At 40.0% G+C, this 24,484-nt stretch overlaps 1 protein-coding gene across 2 annotated transcripts in view; it reads left to right on the top strand.

Annotated features, from left to right (window-relative positions):
• The first annotated feature begins 3,098 nt into the window (after positions 1-3,098).
• Positions 3,099-24,484, top strand: part of drd2l (dopamine receptor D2 like) — a 28,253-nt gene continuing 6,867 nt past the window's right edge. Inside the window, exons 1-4 of one of the 2 annotated variants that reach the window (XM_079344705.1) lie at positions 3,099-3,310; positions 18,618-19,013; positions 21,177-21,286; positions 23,734-23,870. In XM_079344705.1, coding sequence (XP_079200831.1) covers positions 18,645-19,013; positions 21,177-21,286; positions 23,734-23,870 — 616 coding nt within the window. In that variant the 5' untranslated portion in view covers positions 3,099-3,310; positions 18,618-18,644. Of the gene's footprint in view, positions 3,311-12,696; positions 12,802-18,617; positions 19,014-21,176; positions 21,287-23,733; positions 23,871-24,484 lie in introns of those variants that run through there. The other variant, XM_079344704.1, reaches the window with a different exon arrangement.

Here is a 24,484-nt window from a genome sequence, read left to right on the forward strand (position 1 = left end):
TTCACCAGCTCCAGCCACACTGCATGTTTACACACGCCACACCTGATTAATGCAGGTGAGACCAATTAGCCAATCATTGCCTGACCTTTTTGTCTAACCCGGGCTAAATATTTCATCATCTGATCCCCTGAGTAACACACAGAAAAGATGTAGATGCTCCCTCCAATTCAAACAAGGGAAACATGGTGGCTGGAGGCGTCGACGTGAAGTACAAGGTCAAACACAGCAGACCCCTCCTTTGGCAATGTTGAGTTTTTAACAAGTCGGAGAGGATAAAAAAGTTTTAAATGATTGGAATTAAAATTGATTTTTTTTTTCCAAAGTGATATTTTCCACAATGTGCAGAATTTTTTTTTTCTTTTCTTCTTTCAGATGAAGGTCATGATCATCGGATTCATGAGGTTGGAGTTGCTATCACTTTACGTAACAGTCATCATAACAAGTACTAAGTGTATGAAATACTGTGTGAAAATAAGAGCAGATCAAATTTTGACTAACGAAAAAACGTTAACAACAAAACACATTATTGCCTAAAAACCGTGATTAATTTATGGACCAATTTCATGCTGCAGTTGCTCAAAATGGTGATTATTTATATGATGGGGTATAATACACTAATATTAGAGCTGGCAAAGTTCAATATTCTAATTGTTACATTTCAATAGTTAAACACAATTATTCACTTTTTAGTCGCTTGTTTGAAATTCCATTCATTCACATTGAAAATAAGACATTTGTATTGTCTCAATCTGACAGAGGTCACAGGGTCGAAAAGACGACTTGTTCACTCTCACCTGAAGCTTTGGAGGCGGCTGCTTTGCTCGGTTGAAGATTAAAAACTAGTTTAGAGTTTCTTACTTCCCCTCTGGTCCTGCTGTCAGCGACACTTAGCATTGCCAGTTTGAAGGACGGCTGCACTAATATTGCTTTCTATAAATGATTGTCAATGTTGACGCCTGTGACACTTCACTGGCAAAAAAGTCTTCAAATCAGTTTTGCCACGCCGACTCATTACCTCGTGTTCAACTCCCGATGGCACAATATCTTGTTCTCTTTTTTTATTTTGCAATCAAAGGTAATCCATCACGGTGAATGGAAAAACTGACAGCACAGATCAGAAAATTGCATCAGAGCATCATTTCAGGGAAGAAAAAAATAATAATCGTAACATTGATGCCCTCAGACAAAGCCTGGTGTGTGTGTTTGTGTGTGTGTGTGTGTGTGTGTGTTAATCAAGCCTGCAAATGACAGCGCTCGGTACGTTCATGAAAGTGTGGACAGCTCTGCCTCTGGTTGCATTTGACGGTGATAATTAAATTCCTTTGGTTATATCTGCCATTACCCGCATGAATTAAACTTTGCAGAAACTATTTCAAGCATCTTTATGGACTTACATCCCTGGTAGTGATGCTGCGGCCCACCCTGAGGCGAACCCATATCCTCAACCTCTCCCAAATACAATCACATGAAACACCTTAAAGAAGTCACAACCAGTAGTCCCACAGCAGCCTTTTAAAGCTTTAAAAGAAAATTCATATTAAATTTCTTCTTTATTGATAAATGCAGTCCTCAATGTTTTGTCATCTTCCTTTTCCGTGGTCGATCCAAACTGCAGCAGCTGTAATCGTGTTGCCTTAACATTTTGGTCTACAGTAATAAATCACTTACTATTCCTTCAAAGTAAAAGGTATTAGTTATGACCTTCACTCCTTTTCATCCTCATTCCTTGCCTCTGTCCTTGTCTTTTATAATCCTTCATCACCAGTGGTCAAAAAAAAAATTTAGGGTTCAAGTCTCGCGCTTTCTTCCCAGTAATCAAGTTAAACTATTAATAATGCACTAGGCTGGCACATTGAATCACCACTGAAATATTCTAACTTGTGTTTTTTAATCCATGTGTCACATTTTGTCTACACCTCTCAACTTTATTTATTGGAACACACAACTTCACCTAGCCTACTGCACGTTATGCTTTCATGAAGGTTTCTATCCGACATCCATGAGGGACAGATGAAGGAAAAATAATGTGGGTGCACATGTTTCTTAGCACAAGGGCATGACTGAAAGAAGGCGTTCGTGAGAATTTCTGACTTGTTTGTTGATGCACATTGACTGATAAATGAAACTATTCAGAAAGCATGTCATGGTATTATAGCTTCAGGGCGAAGATACTTCAAGTGTATGAAGACAGAAGATGACAGACACAGTATAGTTTATACAAGGTTATAAGTTATATGCTAAGTCACAACAGTATAATGTAACCTTTATTCAAACAGGAAAGAAACATATGTCTTTTTCAAGACATGCAGCAACCCGATGAACTGAGTTTCACACAAACAACTAGAAGCCTGACATAAAACACAAAAAACAAGCTAAAATGTTGAGATGATTGGCTGTATGGCCGTATTTCTCAACTGGATCGGGACCCAAAAGTGGGTCGCTGCATGTGACTGGAAAAAGCAGTGTCAAAAACTATATGAAGCGCTGTTAAAACATGCTGGTTTTGTTCTGTCTCTTTGTTCCGTCAAAGGTTTTTGTACCATCTAAGGTCCAAACTGCACTATATTTAATTCAATAAATCTGATTGATTGAAAAAATGTCAGAAGTGGGGGTCATGGTTTTCATTAGTTGGTGATGGTTATTTAGGCTACACCAGCTAAGAACCACTGCTATAAATGGGATAAGCCTTCATATAGCTAACTGTGTGAGCTGAATTATATTTGAGGGAATCTTTTTCAAGCCACACCTTATTTGTAATGTAACTTTTATGCATATTATAGGTATGATATTTATCAGTCAAATCAGTTCAAATTATCAAGAAAAGAAAAAGCATATTATAGTACACTTGGGGAAACAGAAATCAAGGCTACTGTCCCCAGGCTATTTGCTCCTTGTATATTAATTATCAGAGCCAATAGCAGCAGCAGCCTACAGCCTTTCTGCAGGTAGGACATCTCCCTCCTTGTGCTGTAATCTCCCTCCTTTTTTTTGGTCTCTGCTCCAGATATTTACATTCTCCCCCTCCTCCTCCTCCTCTTCCTCCGCTGCTTTCTGTCAGACTCCACTGACCCCGGCTATACTGCCGACCGACACTGGAGAGGAGGGGACTGTATTACTGCGCAGCGGGGACTCAGTGAGTGCGTGTGTTTGTGTGGATGTGCGGGATGGCCAAACACCGACGGACTGAGGTCAAGGTAGGAGGCTGAGCCGTAAATTGTTAGATGGGATGCTGCAGGCTGACAGCCAATTTGTCGTCCGATGTTCCTGAGAGGAGAGCGGACCTGAATGTGAGCAGCTCTGCTGGAGGAGGGTAAGTGATTTAAACATTTTCTATAAAGAGGCTGAATGACAGCAGATTTTGTCGCTATGCAGAACCTCTTAAATATTCTTATTAAGATATATTGAGACGATTTGTCAATGTTTATTCGCTCCTGAAAACTTGTTACTGTGACTTTTGATCATTTAAAGGTTTGGTGTTAGGTGTACCTTTTTTATTCTGGTGATATTTTGAAGCCCTTGACAAGTTTCTGCTGGACTAAAATAAATGTAGATTACACAGTGTGAGTTGAACAATTAGTTTGGGGTTTATGTTTGACGTCTATTTTTTTTTGTTTTTCAAATGGCCGATAGAGCAGAGAAGTAAAGGACAGATGAGAGTAAGATGGAAGGCTGCAGTAGAGATAAGATTGAAAAAAAAAGAAGATAGAAATTTGTGAAAGTATGAACTATATGAGTAGTAAGAACAACAAGAATAAGGATAGCACAGTCATTTATATTAGTGTATCAAATCATCAAAATGCACTGAGATAAATATCCATCAAATGAAACCATATAAAAAAAACACACAGCTTTTAAGTCCATAATAAAACATTAACGATTAGAACCATCATTGTCTACATTTATAACAGTATAAAACACATCAATGAGAACGCTTTTGGATGTTTGAGTATGTGTGTGTGTGTGTGTGTGTGTGTGTGTGTGTGTGTCTATATGTGTGTGTACAGTTCGCTTATGTTTGTACACTATGCTTCCGCTTACACTCAGCTTGATAATATGTTTGAGTTTTTTGGTTTATTTGTCTTTTTGTTCTGTTCTCGTCCAACTCTCATCGTCACATGACTTCATTCTGTAACCTCTCATCCATTGAGCCACACACCATCAATCTCACAACAATGATCCTCGACATGAAACCTTATTAGCTGAATTCTATCATCTATGCTACCAAAATGCCCTTGTTCAGTTTTTTTTTTTTTTTTTTTTGACTTCGATCCTTTCTGGTTTTTTGGTTTTGTTTGTCGCATCTCCAGTTTGTCACGCAATTGCACCAATACAAAAATACAGAAATACCGTATTGATAATGTGTTTAGTCCTGTGCAGCCCATGTTGTAGTGTCACTGATAAGGATTTTTTTGCCAAAAAAAAAAGAAAATCTGTCATCTGTAGCAGTTTTAAGCCTGTAAAAACGACCAATGTCTGCCACGAGGTGCCAACCTGATGAACCAATCACGGCTCCCTGTCTCCCTGCTAGTATTTAACCCTTTGTGTGAATCACTCCACTCTCCAAGCATATCACCGATGACAGAGTTTATATTGAGTTTGTCGTTGTCCATTATGAGTAGAAAAATAGTCATGTTTTTTTTTTTTTACATAGGCTTTTCTGATAAAGTTCATTATTGACTTCCTGCTGAATGAGATGCTGTAGTTTCTACACAGCAAGCGATAAGCTATGGTCTACTTCTGAAACATCGTGCATGTAACGCATGTGAGGGGCTGGTTCTCAAAAATGATGATGAACCCATCTTATTACTAAAGACCTTCTAAAGAATGTCTTTGTTTTTATCCTCACCCTGTGGAGATCTAAACTTGGATCAGTACAGATTAAGATTTCTTTACTCATACGTTTTCTACAAACATTCATATAATATAGGTTTCAATGTAATATAGGGCCTATTTATTGTTTCCTTGAGTCTCTAACATAATGATGACTTGAATTAAAAAAAACATCTTGCCCTAAGTTTAAGTTGTTGACACAGATATTAAAAGCTTCAATCTTTTATTTTTGATTCTCTCTGGTGGCTAAGAGGCTGCAGTGTCGTAGATAGATAGATACTTGATTGATCCCGAAGGGGAAATCCAAGACATCTCGTAAACAGTATACAAGACATGCATGACACGAAACATTTGTTAAAATGAACAATAACAACTTTCCTCCCTCACATAATTATTAACCCAACATCATTATGGCTTTAGAGGCCAAGATAATGTAGCTCTTGAGGCTAATATGAGCTTTGAAAAGGGAAATTAAGTTCTTGAGCAAAGCAAGACATGTGGTTAGGTGTGCAGATAGCAGGCCTTCCTGGACTTTCCACATTCTGTTTTATTTCGAACATTAAAACATTCTGCCTTTGAATCCTCCAACATACTCTCCTCCAGCAGACACACTTTGCCTTTGCTGTTATCTTTCTGCTCTCACTCACCGAACTGAAGCACATTTTCCTCAAAAGCCACTTTGTCTGATTGTTCTCAGTCTTTATTTGTGTGTTTGGATTCCAGTCTGCACACATCAGGCATGCATCACTCGGAGTTGCCTTCCTTACTCTGCATTCTTTCACTGTCAGGAAAAGATGGAGAGCAAGCAAAAACGGCTTCATGAATAAAATATGTCTGTGGTTTGGTTCAACACTTTGCCCCACAATGGAAGTCCCTCTGTACTCTGCAATCTGTCAATCAGTCGATCAGGATCTCTGATTGCAGTAGATATTCTGTCGCTTTTAAACAGTTGAACTGTGTTACAGAGAAGACGCTCTGCACCCTGAAAGCATCTCGTTGATCATTTCCTTGAGAGATTACAGGAAAGGCTTGGATTGAGTTGATTATAGATTTATTTTTTCTTTCTCGACACTCCTTTTTTGCACAATGTACAGGTGTGCTTTTCCCTATACTCGCTGATACTTGAGGTTGTACTCTATAGGTGTAACACGAGCTGTGAAGGAATCACAGCACGAGTCATTTCACCATAATTGGTGGCATGTATGAGCCTGAGCTGTTGATTGAGAGGATACCACCGTGTAGGAGTGTGTAGATTGAGAGCAGCAGGGGTTTAAAAATAAAGAAAATCACATAATGAGGCAGCTGGCGGTTGAAATCTAGGTTTAGTTTTCCTCTGAAAGACGTCGGCCGTAATGAGAAAGTGTTGCTTGATTGATTGCTCTACAAATCAGCTGCATTGTTGTCTTTGAAGGAACAGAAACAAAGTATACTAGTTCACAGCGGGGGCATCAGGGACATGTGATTGGAGTTTTTTTTTTTTTTTGATGCAATAAACAAAGACAAAGCACAATTACATGCATTTATCCTGAGGCTACAACTGAAATTAATGTAAGAGAAAGAGAGCAAAGTTCGAATGCAGGAAAAGAAAAACAACAAGCAGGGAGATCTGCTGTAAGTCCTCATTTCTTTTTACAGTTTCTGCATTTAAAATACAGAATCTGTCATCACTTTTATAGATTCTGTTCAGTGAAATGTGATGGTATCATTGCTTTTCTGGTTTCTGACCAGTAGTTTAGTCCAATAGCATTTCTATCAGCAATGGCATTATATGCAGGAAAACAGTCCATGGAGGGCAGGAGGGGGCAAAATGAGATTGGCCATAATGCTAAAAGCCAAAAGGGGCCCCATCAGGTAAGCACAGAACTGGCTCAAAAAGTTCAAAGTTTGCAAAGACAGTAGGAAACCTCCTTATGGGGGCCCCATCTGACTGCACTCACTCTAGTTTTGCTGCAGTGTTGGATTCATTGGGCTTCATTCACCAACCACTTTTAAAAACAGATTTTCTCCTGCATCAGTAGTAGCTCCTCTATACGGTGCTCCGCCGGCGACTTCTTTGGAGCTTCGTCAGGCATCTCCACAAACGAGTCTCTGTTTGTCTGCAGGGCCCTGCACACATATGGTGGGCAGTTTCCCTATGCTAATTGGGAACAACAGGCACACGCTTTTAACTTACGAACACAAGGAGGTAAGAACACAGATGCCAACAATTCAGTCATTCAAGAACATGTTGGGGAATCTGACGGAGAGTCTTTTTTAGAAATCTTCTTGAGAAAAATCTTGTAAAAAATCTTAATGAGATATATGTGAATGAAGCCCATTCTTCTCAGGGAAAACTGAAGTCTGCCAATGAAAGTCACTGAAGGATAATGATAATTCGCTATCAGTGTAGGAGTGAAAAGACAGATGAAAAAAGAAAATCTAGACAAAAATGAGTGGAGCAGAAAATGATAATTTAATATAATAGATACAGACTGAGTGCTGCTGCTCTAACCTTCAGTTTGGGGGAGAGACACTTGAATAACACAAGTTCTGCTACCATGAAATGATGCCGTTTGTGCCTTGATGTTTACCAATACTTAACTTATAGTTACCGCTGGTTTATCCTGTTGATAGCCTCTGCTGACATGGATTCAGCTTTAATATATGCGTTTTATCAGGTATCTGCAGGGAAGTGGAGCCATCACTGCGTTCTTAAATGTAACTTCTCAACTCCATCTTCATTCTCGCTCCACACGTTTGTAGTGGGACTGAAAACAACGGAAGCTCTCAGAAAATTAAGAATAGGCTGAAAGTCCCACAATGTATTGACTCTGAGATTGTTCTAGATAAGGCCAACACAGGGCGTCTTTGAATTAATTAAGTACTGCAGCTGTGAGCAAAACCTTTTTTTAGCAGGTTCCTTTAAAGTGACTACAAAACTTACTAGCTTACTAGCGGTTGCGTGTAAGCTGAAGATAATGCTAGCCTGAGGCCCACAGCACGACATCCTGTGTCTTCCTTTAAACTCAACTCTTCTTTGCTCCAGTATTAATGCAGCTCCTCCAGACAGTGTAACAAACCGCCTTCTGTACACAAGAGAGCTTATTGTATAACCGGCCAAATTATCCATTTCTGCTGGGTTTAAACTGCATGAATGTACTTCTGCAGCGCTGCTTGAGTGAAGACGGTGGAGATGGATCAAAAAAGTTTCAAATTATTTCTAAATTTTGAATACAGACTTGTGTAATTTTGAGTTTTACGATCCATCATGGTCTCATAAGACCTTGAATCTATTAACATTGGAGCTGTTTTTCTTACAATTTTTTTCAATTATTATCTGAATAAACTGATTAACTTGTCTTGAAGTTAACAGTTTAACAAAGTTATATCTTTAATTAACTGCCCACCTCTGTATATGCTCACATCAGTGCATTGATTTTTGCTGAAGTCACTGGCTGCTTGTTAAAACATTTCATACAAAAGACAGGAAAAACAGGCGTTCTGGGACTGATTCTGGGAAGAAATGTGGGTCGAGAAGTGTGAGACAACAGTAAGTTTTTTAACCCAAACTCAGCAGAGAGCTGATTAAACTGCATCTGAAAAAATCCACATCATTCCCAGTGGCCAAGTCTCATATCTGCCTCTCTCAATATGAAATAAAAAATTTATTGCAGGCCAGAGCAAAATCTGATCGAGTCACTTGTTGTTGTTTTTCTCTGAGGTATTGGTAGGGGGCAGACAAGGCCAAAGATGTAATAGACCTGTCAAGTGTCTCCAGAGGGGGAGGAAGAGGAGATGAGGCAGGCGGGAGAAGAAGATAAGAGGAGAAGAAGGGAAGAGTGAAAGCTGGTGGACATTAGTGAAGGAAGATTATTGATAGAAAGGTCATCAGACAACTCGGGAATTGAGGGAGTGATAGGTCAGCAAATAAATGAAATAAGATAGCAGCTGTATTTCAATTAGACAGGCAATAAGGAAATGAGTTTGCAGTAAATAACAAATGATTATTGTCACTGAGGACTGATGTGTTGGTCAGTTTCTTAATGAAAAGAGAAGAGTCAGTCTCTTCAGAAACAAGATATTGTCCTTGGTGTTCCTCAGTTAAACCCACAGTATGTAAATCCTGCTGCCAGGGGGCTGTCAATCAAAACAATAACAGAATATAATGTCGAGGCTGGCGGGGAATCATGGGAGTGATTCTATTCACTACTGCCTCCCTCCCCCTCCAACGAAAACAAACTCTGAGTTGATCGTATTCAAGACGAATGGGCGAAACCGACCTGAGAAAGAGAATATGTTTATGATGTAACCAAGAATAATTTAAGTGACTTTTTATCACAGCAGCACATACAGCAACATTGCGGCAGCTTTCAGTAGCAGTCAAAGCGTCCTTATGTTGCGGTCTTCGACGTAACATCCAGTGTATCCAAGACAACCATAAACATTGGCCTATCTGTCATGGTGGCCACTGCGACAAGACACGTCCCCTTACAGCTCTAAAATTAAGGATTTCCTTTGCTTTGATAACAGTTGGAAATATATATTCACTGTCTATATGCCATAGGTGTAGCTATTTTTTAAATTCATTTAGATAATTCAGTGTAAAAATTATACATATTGTCTCCTAACTGATGGAGACCAAAGAAGAAACCAAAAAATATTAATATTAAAGAAGCCAGAATCAGATTATTACATTTTTGAATCTAAGAGTGCAGCTGTGTCTTAGTGGCAGAGTCGTTGTCAGAAGATTAAAAAAACACTATGCAAGCTCAAGTCCATTTTATCATTTTATTAATTTAATCAGTTTTAAGCACAGTTTTGCTGCTCATGCATGTCGTGTTCAATTTTACAGACTCTTCTTTTATTTGTTGGACATGTTTTTTTTTCAGAGGAAGGGATGATATGGCATTAAAAATCCAACAAAGACCATCCTTGTTTTATTATGCATATTACTTCATGCATTTTTAAATACATGGGCCAATAAAAGACAGATGATGGAGCAGAGGCACAGCCGTAGGCAACAGCTAGTGCTGAAGAATGAAAATGGTCAAAATGCAAAGATAAAAAAGGCTTATAGGAACATGGCTGACCTCAATGATAACTGAGTGGTAAAGCCAATTATCGACTGAAATATTGATTACTTTCATATCAGCTTTTTTCAGGCAGTATCCAGGACGGATTCAGGCAGATTAGCAGATTTACAAACCAACTATGTGTGAACTGCCACCTGCTGTATTGGAATATGTAAACAAAGAAGTGAAGGGGAACATTCTTATCTTTATTCACCAAGTTTTCATAGCCTGCTTTATAGATCCAATTAGATTTGGACTTTTGTTATCTGTAGCTTAAAACCACTTTAAGATATAGACCTTAAAATAATGGCTCATTTAGTGCTGATGATCTTTGTCAACTTTAAAGGATCAATATGTAACAAGGGCACCTAGTGTGTGAAATGGGTACTACACTGGAGAGCTGTCTCCTCCCGGCCCACTCCTCCTTAAAGTGGATGCACTTGTGGGTCGCCATGTCTCATACATGGAAGTTTCATGTCATCTCCCTTTTCTCTTCATCTCCTATATTTTTCCTAGTTTGACCACATTTCTGCTTCTCGGTCAGGTAGAATCAGTTCTATCTCAGCCAGTTTGCTTGCACGCTTCCGTCGCTGCAACATCGCTTGCAAGCTGAGGGGCGTCCAAAATGGCCACGTGGGATTATCCTAAAACTGACGTCCTTCTCTGGACAAATGCAGACCATTCCAAACTGGAATCAACACTTAGGAGGAGGATATACTCGCTGCCAACACTTTAACAGCATGTTTCCTAAATGTCTGATCATAGAGAGTTCATTTTAAGATTGAATTCAGTAGATATCTTTCATATTGGACCTTTAATGAAATGTTTTAGTCTCTTCCTGTGACCATGGAGCTGTAGAAGAGAGAGTAACCGGTCTGCTACTCACCCAAAGCCAGTTGTGTAAGTCAATCTATAGAGCATATAAACACAACAGTTACCTGCTGCTAGTCCCTGCTACAACGGCGTCCCCCACTACATCTTCTGTCTCACCAAACGTTGACAAACGAGCTCAAACTCTCAAAGGAAGATACATGACTTTGGACACGTCTTCGCACCAATAACTGTACATCTCCTGTAAAGCTGTTCATCAACCTCCATGTAATTATTGATGGGATTGTGGAGCTTGGATTCAATTTCCAGCTGCCATCCTCTAACTTTCCACCACATTACCTCCCTAAAAAATGATAATAGGCTTCATACTTGTACACATATTTCAGCTTTTTGACTTTCATCTAATACAAATATTCCCAAAAGCAAATTTGCTGACTCAGTAAAACAACTCCAGCGATGTGATTTAATAAAATATGACCTTAAGAACGACATCTTAGATAATCAAATCAAACCTGTAGCCTTGACCTCAGGGGAACCAGCCGCTCTACTGGTGTGTATGTATATGTGGAAACACAGTCATGCAGCTTGACTTTGGTGGCCATGTGTGAAATTATATTGTTCTCGTAGAGCAATGATCATTGGACAGAATCCAATAAACTGATGTCACCGATGGCTTTCCTCATCATTATACCTGCTTGAAAAACTGTACCACTTCGTCCACAGGGTGTTACCAAGGTTGACTTGGCATTAAAGTTTCCCACTGTAGCTTTAAATTAAAATATGTACACTTTGATGAAATGTAAGCTATTTAAGGATGTCCTCGGATATTGAACAGAATGCTTGCATCAACCACTTTGGTCTAATATGATCTTTGGATGACTTTCCTTTTGGTCAAACTGTTTTTCTCAAGCAGGAAAAAAAGACGTGATCTGAATCAATGACTCTTATTGCTCGTCAGTATGAGACTGAGATGGTTGTCTGTCTCCATGTGTTAGTCCTTTGATTGAATTGTGACCCATCCTGGCATTAACCAGCCCCCTTGTCCAATGTCACCCAGGATCAACGCCACCCATTGATACTCCATCCCCAACGCTCTAAGGTCAAGCACCTCAGCTATGATGGATTGATACATTTTTCATAGTAAAATCCCATTTTATTCTTAAAACGGGAATGAAAATCTGATTTATGTTTTCTTTCTCCTTGGAAGACTCACTATCGGTCTGTTTGCAAAAAAAAGAAAAATCTTCAGATTTAAAGGAGTAATATGTAAGATATCTACTGAATTAAATCATAAAATGACCTTAATAAATTATTAATAGCATAGTGTGACTTACCTTCCTCAGGTGTTACACACGTGCACAAAACTGCTGAAAATAACCAAATATTTTACATGTATGAAGACAAAGAGCCAAATTTGTCTCATCATCTCTACCTAGACATTTACCAGTCACCCCCCTAAGTGAAGTGTACATGTGAGGTCTGGTGAGCCGATGTGTAAATATTCAAGATAATTCACAGCGAGCAGGCAGAGATAATGATGTTTTTATCGATGCATGACTGGTGAACAACCGGTGCATGTTAGTGCATATAATAGGGCAGTGTCCTCTGCTTCTTGTTCAATTCAAAAGAGAGAAAAAAGGCCATGTGTGAATAAACAGCTTGTGATGAACAATAAACTCTGTCAAAGACGGGACTTACTGAGCTGTCATGGTTTGGTTTGGTTTATGTTGTGTTTCAGTGTTTTGAGTTCTGTTATAGTAATTCTCTAGCGTTGCCTCTTGTGTGTTTCTTAGTTCAGTTTAGTGTTTCCTGTTTTAAATTGTAGTTCTGGTCTTGAGTGTTGTCTGGTTTCCTGCCTCTCTGTGTTTCCCTCCCGTCTTGATTGCCCTGATTGTCCTCACCTGTCTGATTATTATCACATGTGTTTGATTACCCATTTCTATTTAGTCTCTGTGTGACTTCCCTCCTGTTGTTAGTTCATTGTTTGCAGTCTGCTGGATTAGTTCGGCCTAGTGTGTGTTCTTTGTACCAGTCAGACGCTTCCTCGTGTTACCTGCTCCTCTGTCTTTTCGTTTTGGATTTTCACTCAGTAAGTTTCAGTTTCTGCCTTTTGTTTAAATAAATCAGTTTTTGAGTTTTACCTGTGATTGGGTCCTCCTCCCCTGTTTCCTGCCTGTGGAACGTGACTGTAGCTGTTGGTAGCTTTTCAATTGACCATATTTTCTTTCTATGTTGACTTTCTAGATATTTTTCATACTTAATAATCAAGCCTCAAAGTTTCCAAAGGAGAGTTTTGAAGGAAGAAAAACATGTTACAGATATGATAAATGGACTTTTCTGGTCTACTGAGTTCTCATATTGAAGCACTTTTACTATGCAGGTCACACACACACACGCACACACACACACTGATGGTAGAGGCTGCTGTAGAAAGTGTCCATCAGAAGGAGTGCATCCCATTCATACACCGCCGACAAAGCAGCAGGAGCAATTTAGTATTAAGTGCCTTACACATAGGACGTGTTTCTGCAGGAGCTGGGGATTGAAACCCTGAAGATTTCTGCCTGTTAAAAGGAAGTTTTTTCTTGCCACGCCATGACGGATTAAGCTGGGCTCTTGTAACATAGCCATAAGTAAGGTCCTTTACCTGCTTTTTGTAAACATAACAATGAGCATGGTCTTGTTACCTGCCCTTTTGTTAATGTTAACAGACAAACAGTAAGGTCCTTTACCTGCTTTTGTAAAGTGTCTTGAGATAACGCCTGTTATGAATTGACGCTATATAAATAAAGATTGATTGATTGATTGATTGATTGACCTTCTGGTTTAGAGACGACCACCTCTACCAACTGAGCCACAGCCGCCCCCCTAGTTCAGAATGCTTAACGTGAGGATGGATGGGTGCACTGTGCACAGCCATGCTACTCATCCGGGGTGCAGAGCAGGAACGGACAGCTTTACAAGATCAAAGTAACCCAGTGTTCAGATTGACTTTAATATGCATTAAACTTTAAAGTCAATCCCTGAATAATCCCGGTTATAATTTTGACATGTCTGTGTTTGCATACATACTTGATGCCACTCTTGGTTAACTGCTGTGAGAAAAGAAAACGAAACACCCCTACAGCATACAAATGTGTCTCTGAGTGTCAAGCTGTGCACTCGCATTGTTCTGAACACTCAAGGTTAAATATCGCAGCAGTGTAATAAGAACAGGAACACATCTCAGTGCAGCGAGCTTAAAGGCCAGAGTAATATCACAGCCATGGTCAAAGTTGATCATTTGACACTTTATTTTGTATTTTAAACTGGAAAATCACATATTTAGCAAGGTGTTTTTACTTTCATTTCAGTCATTAAAACTAACAAAAGCAGCTTTTGATAAGTGTGTTTGCTTTGACTGCAGAGGTATGTGATTGTAGATTTTCAGACTCTGAAGGACACCGAGGACACTGTTGAGAAAAAAGGTTTTTTAGAAATTAGTTTTATTCTGATTTCATTTTTTCTTTGATTCTTGTTGCTTTGTCTTAGTCTGTGCACCAAGCCAACATTTTAAAGCTTCTAATAAACACAAATTGTTCCCTGAAGTTCACTGTTAACTCAAAATCTCATCTCTGACTTTCGAAAACTAAACCTGGCATATTCTGCTTCTTCACTTATTCACCTGTTTTACTTTTTGTACCCCATAAACACAAGGTCTATTCTGCAGCTGGAGCTTCTTTTTTGTTTGACTTATGAAGAGAATTTTTCTGCCAAATATTGGCTCTATCCTCGCAGTTTGTTTCATTCGGAGACGAGATTGAGTCCAATAGAGGAAAAGACACGTAAGGCTCAGGCGTGAGCTCAACCCATTACTGACTGAACGCTCGATCTTCTCCTCTGCTGATTACTCCGACCTCAGCCGCTCTGTGGAAGCACAACGCTGCACTCTGTTAAAGGCTAACAGCTCTTTCCTTGTGTGGCACTCTGTCTCTTTGATACATGAACATCTTTATGATGGAGGCGGAGATGAGATTGTCTGACCAAGTTCGACCTCACTAGCATGGCTGAAATAAAACTCTCTAGGTTCTGAAGGAAATGTGAATAGCTTGTCTGTTATCACCTGCAAAGAGGTTTTTCTGTTGGCCCATTTTTGCTTGTCTACCTGTATGTTATAAGACTTTTTTTTTTGTTTTTTTGTTTTTTTTGTTCAATATTAGTTCAACGGTAAATGAACTTGAGCTTGATTAGAATATTTCTAGTTTTAACTCCTCAAAGTGCATTTACACCGAAGGTCACACCTGCCCATTCACACGCTTGAATTTCCCTCGGGATCAATAAAGTATCATCAGTCATGCACACTAATAGCAGCTTCTTTGTAAAGTGTCCATCAAAAGTAATTAATTCTATTAATACTTCACCAACAACGGGGTGAAATGTCTTGACCAAAAATATCTTGTTTACCCTTCGTCTACGAACCAAATTAATGTTAATTTGTGTGTAATTATGAACTCTAAAGTAACGCACCTTTAGCGGAGCGTTTTCCTGCTCTGCGTTTTTAATTATTTTAAGCAGGAACATCAGGCTCCAAACCATGCACCTCTGCAAAAACACATATAACCTCTACGAAGGTTTGAATTGTGACTCTTCAGTTGAGCACTGGCCACGCTCCTCACTCCTGCACTCTGATGCCCCTCGTAGCGATGAGATTGTATTCATGCTGTCCCCCTCTACTGGGTCACATCAGTACGACGATGTGAAAACCAATGACGTGCCTCCGAGGATGATGTCGTCTTCAGGTTCTGTCAGCAGGAGTTTAATGTCAGTGTGTGGGGTTGATACATTTGGCTTCAGTGACGCTGGATATGTGTTGATTAGTGAAATATAACCGAGGTAAAGGTTGGGGAAAAAGACACTGCAAGTAAATGAGACACCTGATGGTGCATGTGGGTGGTGTTAGATTGGCAAAAATACTCACTGAATGTATTCATGACTTTAGGACTGACAGGGAAGTTTAACCGCGGAGACACAGCAAGTCAAAAGTCTCTTTTAACTCCCTGACACTGATAAATGTTCAATGCAGCTTTTTGCATGCTCTCACACAGCCTGGTTGGTGGAGAGAATCAGAAATGAGTGACAGGAGATAAGAGATCAGTCGTAATCACGCTCCTCTCCTCGAGTTAAAGGTGTGTTTTTTTTAGTCCTGACATAACATTTGTCCACAGTGTGTCCTGTGTGTCTCCTTCTCTCACTCTAAGTAGCATCATTATTTGACAATGAAAATATTTACACACGTGCTGCATTGCAAATGAATCTTCCTTCACCTGTGATCTTATAAAGTTCTGCACATGTGTTTTCAATCTGAGTGTAACTCTTGAATGTCAATGTAAATTGACAGCAACAGTTCTGAATATGTCATATCCCCCCCCCCTCCCCCCCCCCCCAGAACAAGTGCAGAAAAGTGTTCTTGAATAAGTTTGAAATGATGCTTCTCTTGAACTTTGTCTCATGAGTTTCTAACACCCCCCCGCACTCTTCACACATCAAATGTCAAACATGCTTGGAGTTCGCTCCCTCATGCAGAACAGTCTTGACAGAACAGGAAGTATTCAATGGAATCAAAGTATTTTGATGGTGAAGAAAAGAAATGAAAAACAAAAGTGATTTTCAAACAGCTCCTGAAGGATAATCCATCTCTCAACAGTCCCTGTGTATGTTCAGTCGGTTTCCCTCCACAATGTGGATAAAGTCTTTGTGCCAGCCTTAATTCCCCATGCATGAATCCATCAAGTCAGTGAACAGGTGTCGGTAACAGGCTGCACATGTCTCAGCTTCTGTTTTTAGTGTTGCAGAGGGCTGCTCTATCCTCAGCTACCTCTTTAAATTAAATGAAAACAATTATTCAGAAGTAAAATCCACATACGAGCTGCAGATTAGAGGTTAAACAGAGTTCACCTTTATTTTTCACAGGGACAGTTTGACTAAGTTAATTAAAAATTAAAACGAGCAGCATTGAATAAATGTCATTATAAAGATGCAGGAGGAATACGTGTTAAAGTGTTTGTCCTGCCTGCACATTCAACTTTGAGTTTCAAAACTCTCGTGCATTAAACATTTAAAATGAAAAGAGGGTGAAAAGAAGGTGTTTTCTGTTTTACTCATTTAAAGGTGTTTTGTTTGTTTTTTGGTCTAAAAGAATAACGGCTTTCAGCGCAGTCCTGTTTGTGACCACAGGAACGATCTGCAGCGAGACAGAATAGTGGTGATTCTACATGTTTGCGAGACCATAACCTAAGACCTGATCCCCGTTTGGTCCCAGTCCTCTCAGATTTGTTTGATGGTTTATTCAGTTTGTGTTAAAATGCTGAGGCTGGCGTTCACATAAACTCCAAACAATTTCCAAAATAACTTTACGAAGCCTTTACTAAGAAATCAAATCAGAGGGACATAAAACAAATTCATCAAACAAAAAATGTAGGTGAAACAAATGGAACATGGTTACCTTGGTTAAAGACTGTTCCCTTGGCATCTTACCCAGTTTCCCACTCCCACGCCTCCCTGAAGTGGCTAGAAGACTATAAAAGCACTCTGAAAGTGCAGAGCATTTACAATGTCACAGACACATCAGGACAAGAACTCCATTAAAATGGTAAATCCTTCCCAATGGACGGCTGATTGTGCTTGAGTCGCCTGTCTCCACAGGTGAAATTACCCTGAACTCCCCTGGTCCAGTTTAGAGTCACAGACTTGTCTATTAGCAGAGTAGCCTCTCACTCTGCTGTCATTCACTATGTTTGGAGACTGTCTGAAGACCAATGCTTTCCGCCTCTTAAACTCTCACTATGGGATCTTTGCTGATAACAACCAGACACCACTCAAACGTCATTGTTGGTGATGGTTGGACAGAAAAAAAAAAAGTTTGAAGTTTGAATAACAAAAATCACTCTATAGAAATTCTTCTGTTGTTCATGTAATGTTCTGTGGAAAAAAACAAAAAACAACTTTGAATGATTTTTCATGGAGTAGTTTGTGTTTGACTTCAAATGTTGAAAACTGGTGATTTGGTTTACTCTTACTTACTCTTTCACCAGTCATTGTCAACGTCACCTGTTGGAAAAAGTATCCTCAGGAAGTCGGACAATCGAGGACGTGTCGAGACGTTCTTGTCTGCGGCGATGATTTATTCAGGCTTTTAATAAATGTGCACGCACTTACAAATGAAAAGCATTTATCGAACCCTTTCTTTGCACGAAACGTTCTTAAACTAGGATCAATAATGGCTTTTGGAAAATGGAGAAGGGTCAGAATGCAAAAAGGTTTGGAGGTTCCTGCATGTCTCGAGGGAGGACAGGGTGGGGGTTTCACTTCTTACAGGTATAATAGCGAGCTCCTGAATCCACTCCGAAAGAAAAGGAGTTGAAACAAAACCCCAGATAAAATAGAGCAACTTGTTTCTCCTGTCAACAGCTGATAAGTAGCTTCACAAAGGGAAAGTTTGAAGAGCTGAATTGATTTTACTTGTGTCAAAGTGTCAGAACACAAAGTGTCCTCTCCGTGACTTTGAGTTATCTCCTTAAGGTTGACCTGTCAGAATACCAGAGGCCAAAAAGACCGGATAGAAATCTAAAAGGAACATTTATCTTGGTGTCTGACCTTGACTGTGTGTCCTTCGTTGTGTATTGGCGAGGTGTGCTGTTGTTTGAATGCTGGTCCTGTGTTGCCTTGTTGAGGTGAGACTGAAGAAAAATTCCCTTTCTTCTTTGAGCCTACATAACGTTTTCTTTTTCAGCTTAATTCTCCTCTGTTGTCAGACTCATGACACCTTTTTTCCCAGTCTCTCTTGAATTGGCTGTACAGCAGATTGAAGGCTCCATTTGTCTTAATTGTTCTCTCTTTTTTTTTTCTCTTCTTGTCCTCCATTGACAGGCGGACCATGTCTACTGAAGCAAGACCATGACTGAACTCAACGAGTCGGAGACCTCCCCTTCCTCCCCTTCCTTCTCCTCCCTCCAGCACAATCTCTCCCTCCTCGTCACCCATGACCCTTCTTACTCCCCCGTATCCTTCCCCACCTCCTCCTCCTCCTCCCTCACCCCCTCTAACTGCACCAGCCCTTCCTCCTCTTCCTCTCCCACTTATAACTTCTACGCCGTGCTCTTGGTGCTCCTCATCTTCTGCGTGGTGTTTGGGAATGTGCTGGTGTGCGTGGCTGTGTCACGGGAGCGCGCTTTGCAGACCACCACCAACTACCTCATCGTGTCGCTGGCCGTGTCCGACCTGCTGCTGGCCACGCTGGTCATGCCCTGGGGCGTCTACCTTGAGGTGTGTGTGCGCTGCATTTTTACTGCATTCATTACTTTACTTCGAGCCTTTTTCTTTTTCTGTTTTGTAAGCAAAAAAAAAACCTCAGCTTCATACATAACTCAAAATGTTGTTGGTCTAGTGCTTTTTTTTTTGGGACATTTTTCTGCATTTATCACGAAAACCCGTGAAAAATAACCGCAAACACATCATGTTTTAAAGTAGCAGTTACAGATGACAGATGTGGATTATGTAGGCAAGGCAACTCAAAGTGCTTCACGCACAACATCAGCAGCATCATGGCAAAGGAACACAGAAACATTCAAATAGAATATTTAAAAATCGCAGAAAAAATCCTGCATCTTTATAATGACATGTATTCAATGCTGCTAGTTTTCATTTTTAATTCACTCAGTAACAGAAAAAAAGGCATTTTTATCACTTTATGGTTCGTCAGATATAGAGGCAAACTAAAAAACAGCAAACCAATACAAGTTTCCTTGTGTTTATAGTGGATGCTAAATTGTAACACTACAACACGATTAAAACAGTTTAAAAAGGAAGAAGGAAAATAGTAAAAGTTACAGTGCGTAGTGAATATATTAGTAGGTTTAATGACAGGCAGCCGTAAACAGGTGAGCCAGCAGAGTTTTAGCAGAACTGCCATTTTCTGGGATTTTGTTCCAGATATAAGGAGCATAGAAACTGAAGGCTGCTTCTCGATGTTTGGTTCTGTTTCTGGGGACAGGCAGCAGACCTGGACCAGACGACCTGAGCGGTCTGGTTCATAGTTAATCAGGAGGTCACTCATGTATTCTGGCACTTAACCAGTCAGTGCTTTATAAACCAGCAGCAGGATTTTAAAGTCAGACTGGGAGCCAGTGTGAAGAACTCAGAACTGGTGTATGTACAGTATATCCAAACAACTTAATAGTTTGTTCACGGATGAGATAATTAATATGAACCATGTAATCAGTGTTCACACACTCCGGTTGTTCTTCCTCATTGAGAAGATTTTCTTCATTTTATAAAGGGAACGCTGAGTAATATTCTGTTGTTTGACCCTAAAATAACATCAATTTAACGCAATGTTGCATTTTCAAATCCTGTCAAAGATTTCTACATTAAAGCCTCTGAAAGCACTAAAAGTCCTGATTTGACGAAGTGTAAGAGGACGACTGCTCACTTTGTCGAAGAGTTTGAAACTCAAATGTAATCTGTTACAATATGCCAATTATCTTGCATTATAGACTTAGAAAATGTGTTTGGCATCTTCAAACTGTTGTAATAATGACAATACATTTTATCACACATGCTGCTGATTAGTTCCTACTGAATAGCTGTGATTAGTTGTAATAAGTTTGACTAATCGTTTCAGCTCCTGGCTCGACTTTCCGCACTGGTAAATATGAAAACAGTTTCAGCGCGGGTCTGAAAAACTCAAACAGAATAAATTACCACAACCTGGGAGAGTCCAATCAGTAACAATATGACAGGAAATAACAAACCCATGGCTTGCAATGTTAAAAAAACAAAAAAAAAACATCATGGGCCTAAATAGCTTTTTTTTTTTCTTCTCTAACCGAAAACCAATTATCTATCTAAATTGTGATAGGGGAGATAAAATGGTGCTGTTTAATTCAGTAGCTCCTTTTCAAAGGAATCGTGGAAATGGAATTTAGTTCAAAGTCATCTCGCCCTGGTGGTGTTTAATCCTGGTGAATATGAATGCTGTTCCTCCAGTACTAAGATTAATTATGGTTGTAGAAAGTAAAGTTTGGAAAGAGGAGGAAAAGGCGGCAGAATCTCAGTCTGTGGTTGGGAACCGTAAGGTCGCTGATTCAAGTCCCGATACGGACTAAAATATGGAAGGTGGTCTGGTAGCTGGACAGGTGCAAGGCCACAGCTCAAGCACTGCCGAGGTGCCCTTGAGCACAGCAGTTAACCCCCATCAGCTCAGGAGGCATCTCTTGTGGGCTGCCACCGCACTCTGACATCTCCCCATTAATGCATGTGCACAGGTCATATTTGTGCATGTGTGTGATGCAGGCCTGTGTGTGTGTGTGTGAGAAGCATGTCTCTATAGTAACAGTGGGAACTACAATTTCCCCGTTGGGATTAATAAAGTAGATCCAATTAAATACAAAAATGAGTCTGAATGTTATAGTTTGTGTTTTCTTGCAGGTGGTGGGAGAATGGCGCTTCAGTCTGATCCACTGTGACATCCTGCTCACCCTGGACGTCATGATGTGCACCGCCAGCATCCTTAACCTCTGTGCCATCAGCATCGACAGGTGCATTATCCCTCTGTCTTTACTCTGTCTCTTTCACTTCACCTGTTTCTCTTTCCTTGATGCTTCTTCTAGTTGATGCGTCACACGCTTTCCACATCACTCTCTCATTTTCTTACAATTTAACTCTCTCTCTCTGAATTTTCTTGGAAGTGACTTGATTATAAATAATTTCCCTCTGATTTTTTTTCCAAAGCTGACATCAAATCAATACATCATTTCTTGCCTTTCTGCTTCGCACGATTGATCTTGACTGATGCGCTCTGATTTAACAAAGAGCTGACGCACAAGAGCTGCAGAAAGGGAAAAAAAAAAAAAAAAAAAGCACATCCACTAAAAACTTTATGGATTGATCCATCACGCAGCTGTCAAAGCAGCAGGACAGAAGCTTGACACCCACTGTCGTCGTCTGTTTTTCCTCCAGTAGGTGATGACAGGCTTCCTCTTCATCTTTTATAGTATCCTCTACAGTCATCAGTGTTCTTTGTGGATGAAGGAGACCAGGATTTGTCCGTCCACCTGTCGCCCTCTTCATGTGTCCTGGGGGAGGTGACCAGACACGGAGCGGGCACAGCGCCTGCAGCTTTGTCCTAATAACTCAGACAAAGTGACACATCGAGGCTGTAGCCTTTTAAACTTGTGTAATTAGGCGCCGTAAATTTAAGGATAAAGTCGTGATTGCTTTGTCAAAGCATTATACGACTTTAAATACCCTGCAGCAGGAAAGCTGTCTTGGCTCTATGCCTTTAACAAGTCTAAAATAAAACAGGGACTGAAAGGTCACCGACAACTTTCATCCGGGCTACCTAAAACTCCGTCGTCCAATTTCAAGTGTTCGGAGATAATTTGATAAATTAGCATAATCTCTGATAAAGTTAGCGTCTTTAATGTGTCTGCTGTATAATTACTTGTTATTTCCGGCCGTGATAAGGGTTGGGCTGTACAAAATAGAGTTAGTTTATAAATACATTAGGCAACTTTTAAGAGCCCTTTAATTACTAAAAAAAAACGACTACAACAACAACAAGCCTGTATCGATGGAGAACTTGCATTTACTCTCGTTATTGAATTTGTTCACGAGGGGATGAGACTGTTCGCACGCTCAATCCACCAATCATCAGCCAGACAGAGCAGTGAAATGTCTGACAGTGTCTGTCCTCAATGGCCCAAGTGATCCACAGTCTCGCTGCTTCGCTGTTTGATGAGTCTTTTAAAAGGTTTGGACACATTTTATTCCCTCTTTGACGCCAGAGAGAATAAAAGTGCTACATCCTCTTTAGTCACCACTTTTCAGATCTGTAGTTCACACCACGGCAAACAGAGTTGTTTAGATTCATACTGATCTGTTAATCATTATTTCTGTAGCACTCGCGAGACGCTTTACAAAAGAGCATGTGGAATAATGTGCAGGAAGGATTACTCCTTTGTATTCCCCACGTTCCTGTTTTCCCCGATTCCTGGCCGCTGAGGTGAAGGTCGGAGCAGGTGATGCACGAGTGAGGACATGAATGAGTGGTTGTGGTGACGACACAGTCAGATGGTGTGAGGGGCGTCAGGTGCTGATGAGATGATAGCACCTCTAAAAATAATAATAACTTATGATTAAGTTGATGAGAGTGAGATAATTCAGCTCAAGCTCATCACGTAGCAACACGAAGTGACCTGCCAGGAGGGAGCAACTTGAAGGTTCAAAAGATCTTCCTGTTTAAAATAAAGTTGCTTTTTGGGAGCTGAACATGTGCAGACGTGTCTGTTATTTCTGACACTTATTAAACATTACGAAAGAATGAACCGTGGAACAATTCCTCTTCTTCTTCCTCGTCTACAATCTACAATGCTTTCAAAAGACAAATCAATGTAATCACACAAAAGCATCTGAAATGTAGAGAAGGATGAAAGAAAAAAGGGAGAACAGAAAAGCAGCAAAGAAATCACCAAGTTTCATTTTCTGATTCAGGAGAGCAATTTTTTTGTTCCCTTATTTTTCTGTTAGAAACAAACAAAACAAACTAAAACAAAAATGAGGAAGAAAGAAAGCTATTGAAATGAAGAATCTTTTTTTACACATGAAACAACACATCGGATTGAACATATTGAAAGCTGGATTTCATCTGTAGGTTTTCCATTAACCCTTTGTTTGTGTCTGTCACCTGAGTCTGGATAATAGAAAGATGGTGAAAAAGACTGCTCACACCTGCGCTCAGAAAGTCAGACTCTGATTGGTTTTGACACAGTGCTCTGACGGTGTTTTGTCTACGTGTAGCTGTGAAACCGGATGCGTCAGCTTCCGTCTGTTTGAAACGACTCTAGAAGTTGATTTCTGCTCTGAATTAAGTGCCTGCGTTTACTTGTAAATATGTGCAAACATGGCAGTGGGATAAAGTTGCATTAACATGTGTAATATCATGCAGATGTTGATGTTGTGTGTTGCTTCGTGTTCTCTGTTGCAGGTACACAGCGGTGGCCATGCCGATGCTTTACAACACCAGGTACAGCTCCAGGAGGAGGGTGGCGGTGATGATCGCTGTGGTGTGGTTCTTATCGTTTGCCATCTCCTGCCCTTTACTGTTCGGACTCAACAACACCGGTAACAGCTGACTCTAAATCCGTCTCTGAAGTTACTCCCCACTCCTATCTGATTAAACTCACTCAAAATATCATTCTTCATTTCCTTGGCTTTGATGTTGGAAAAAGTTGAGGTCATGCCAGCACTTGACAAAAAAAAAAGCTATATATCACAAGGTTCTCAGCTCCTTTAAACCGAGGCTTACATAAAAGCCTCCAAAGCCCCCTGCTGTATCATTTTAACAACAGTCTGGTTAAAATGGATTTCGGTCTAAATAGTGTGTTTGCTTAAAGGGACACAAAGTACGAGGGATGATACTCATCCATGTTGATACTCAGTCAGTTTGTTATGTCCAGAGTCAAAACGTTAAATTCTTCACTTATTTCTACTTATTAATGTTGTGTAAAAGTGTTACTCAGCCTTTTGAGAGCCTTGGTGATGGTGCTGATAATTCGAGGCTGAAGTGTTTTAATTTAATGACATGCTGCTTGGTCATAAATGGGGCAGAAGGTCTCCTTCGCACATTTGGTAATAAGGCACCAAAAGTGTCTTCTTTTAATGTATACTATTTTGGAAAATGGAGATTGGCTAATTTACTCCACAGCTGTTTTTGTTTTTTACTTTGCAATACTGTT

This window comes from Symphodus melops, assembly GCF_947650265.1.
Source record: "Symphodus melops genome assembly, chromosome: 5".
Taxonomy (NCBI): domain Eukaryota; kingdom Metazoa; phylum Chordata; class Actinopteri; order Labriformes; family Labridae; genus Symphodus; species Symphodus melops.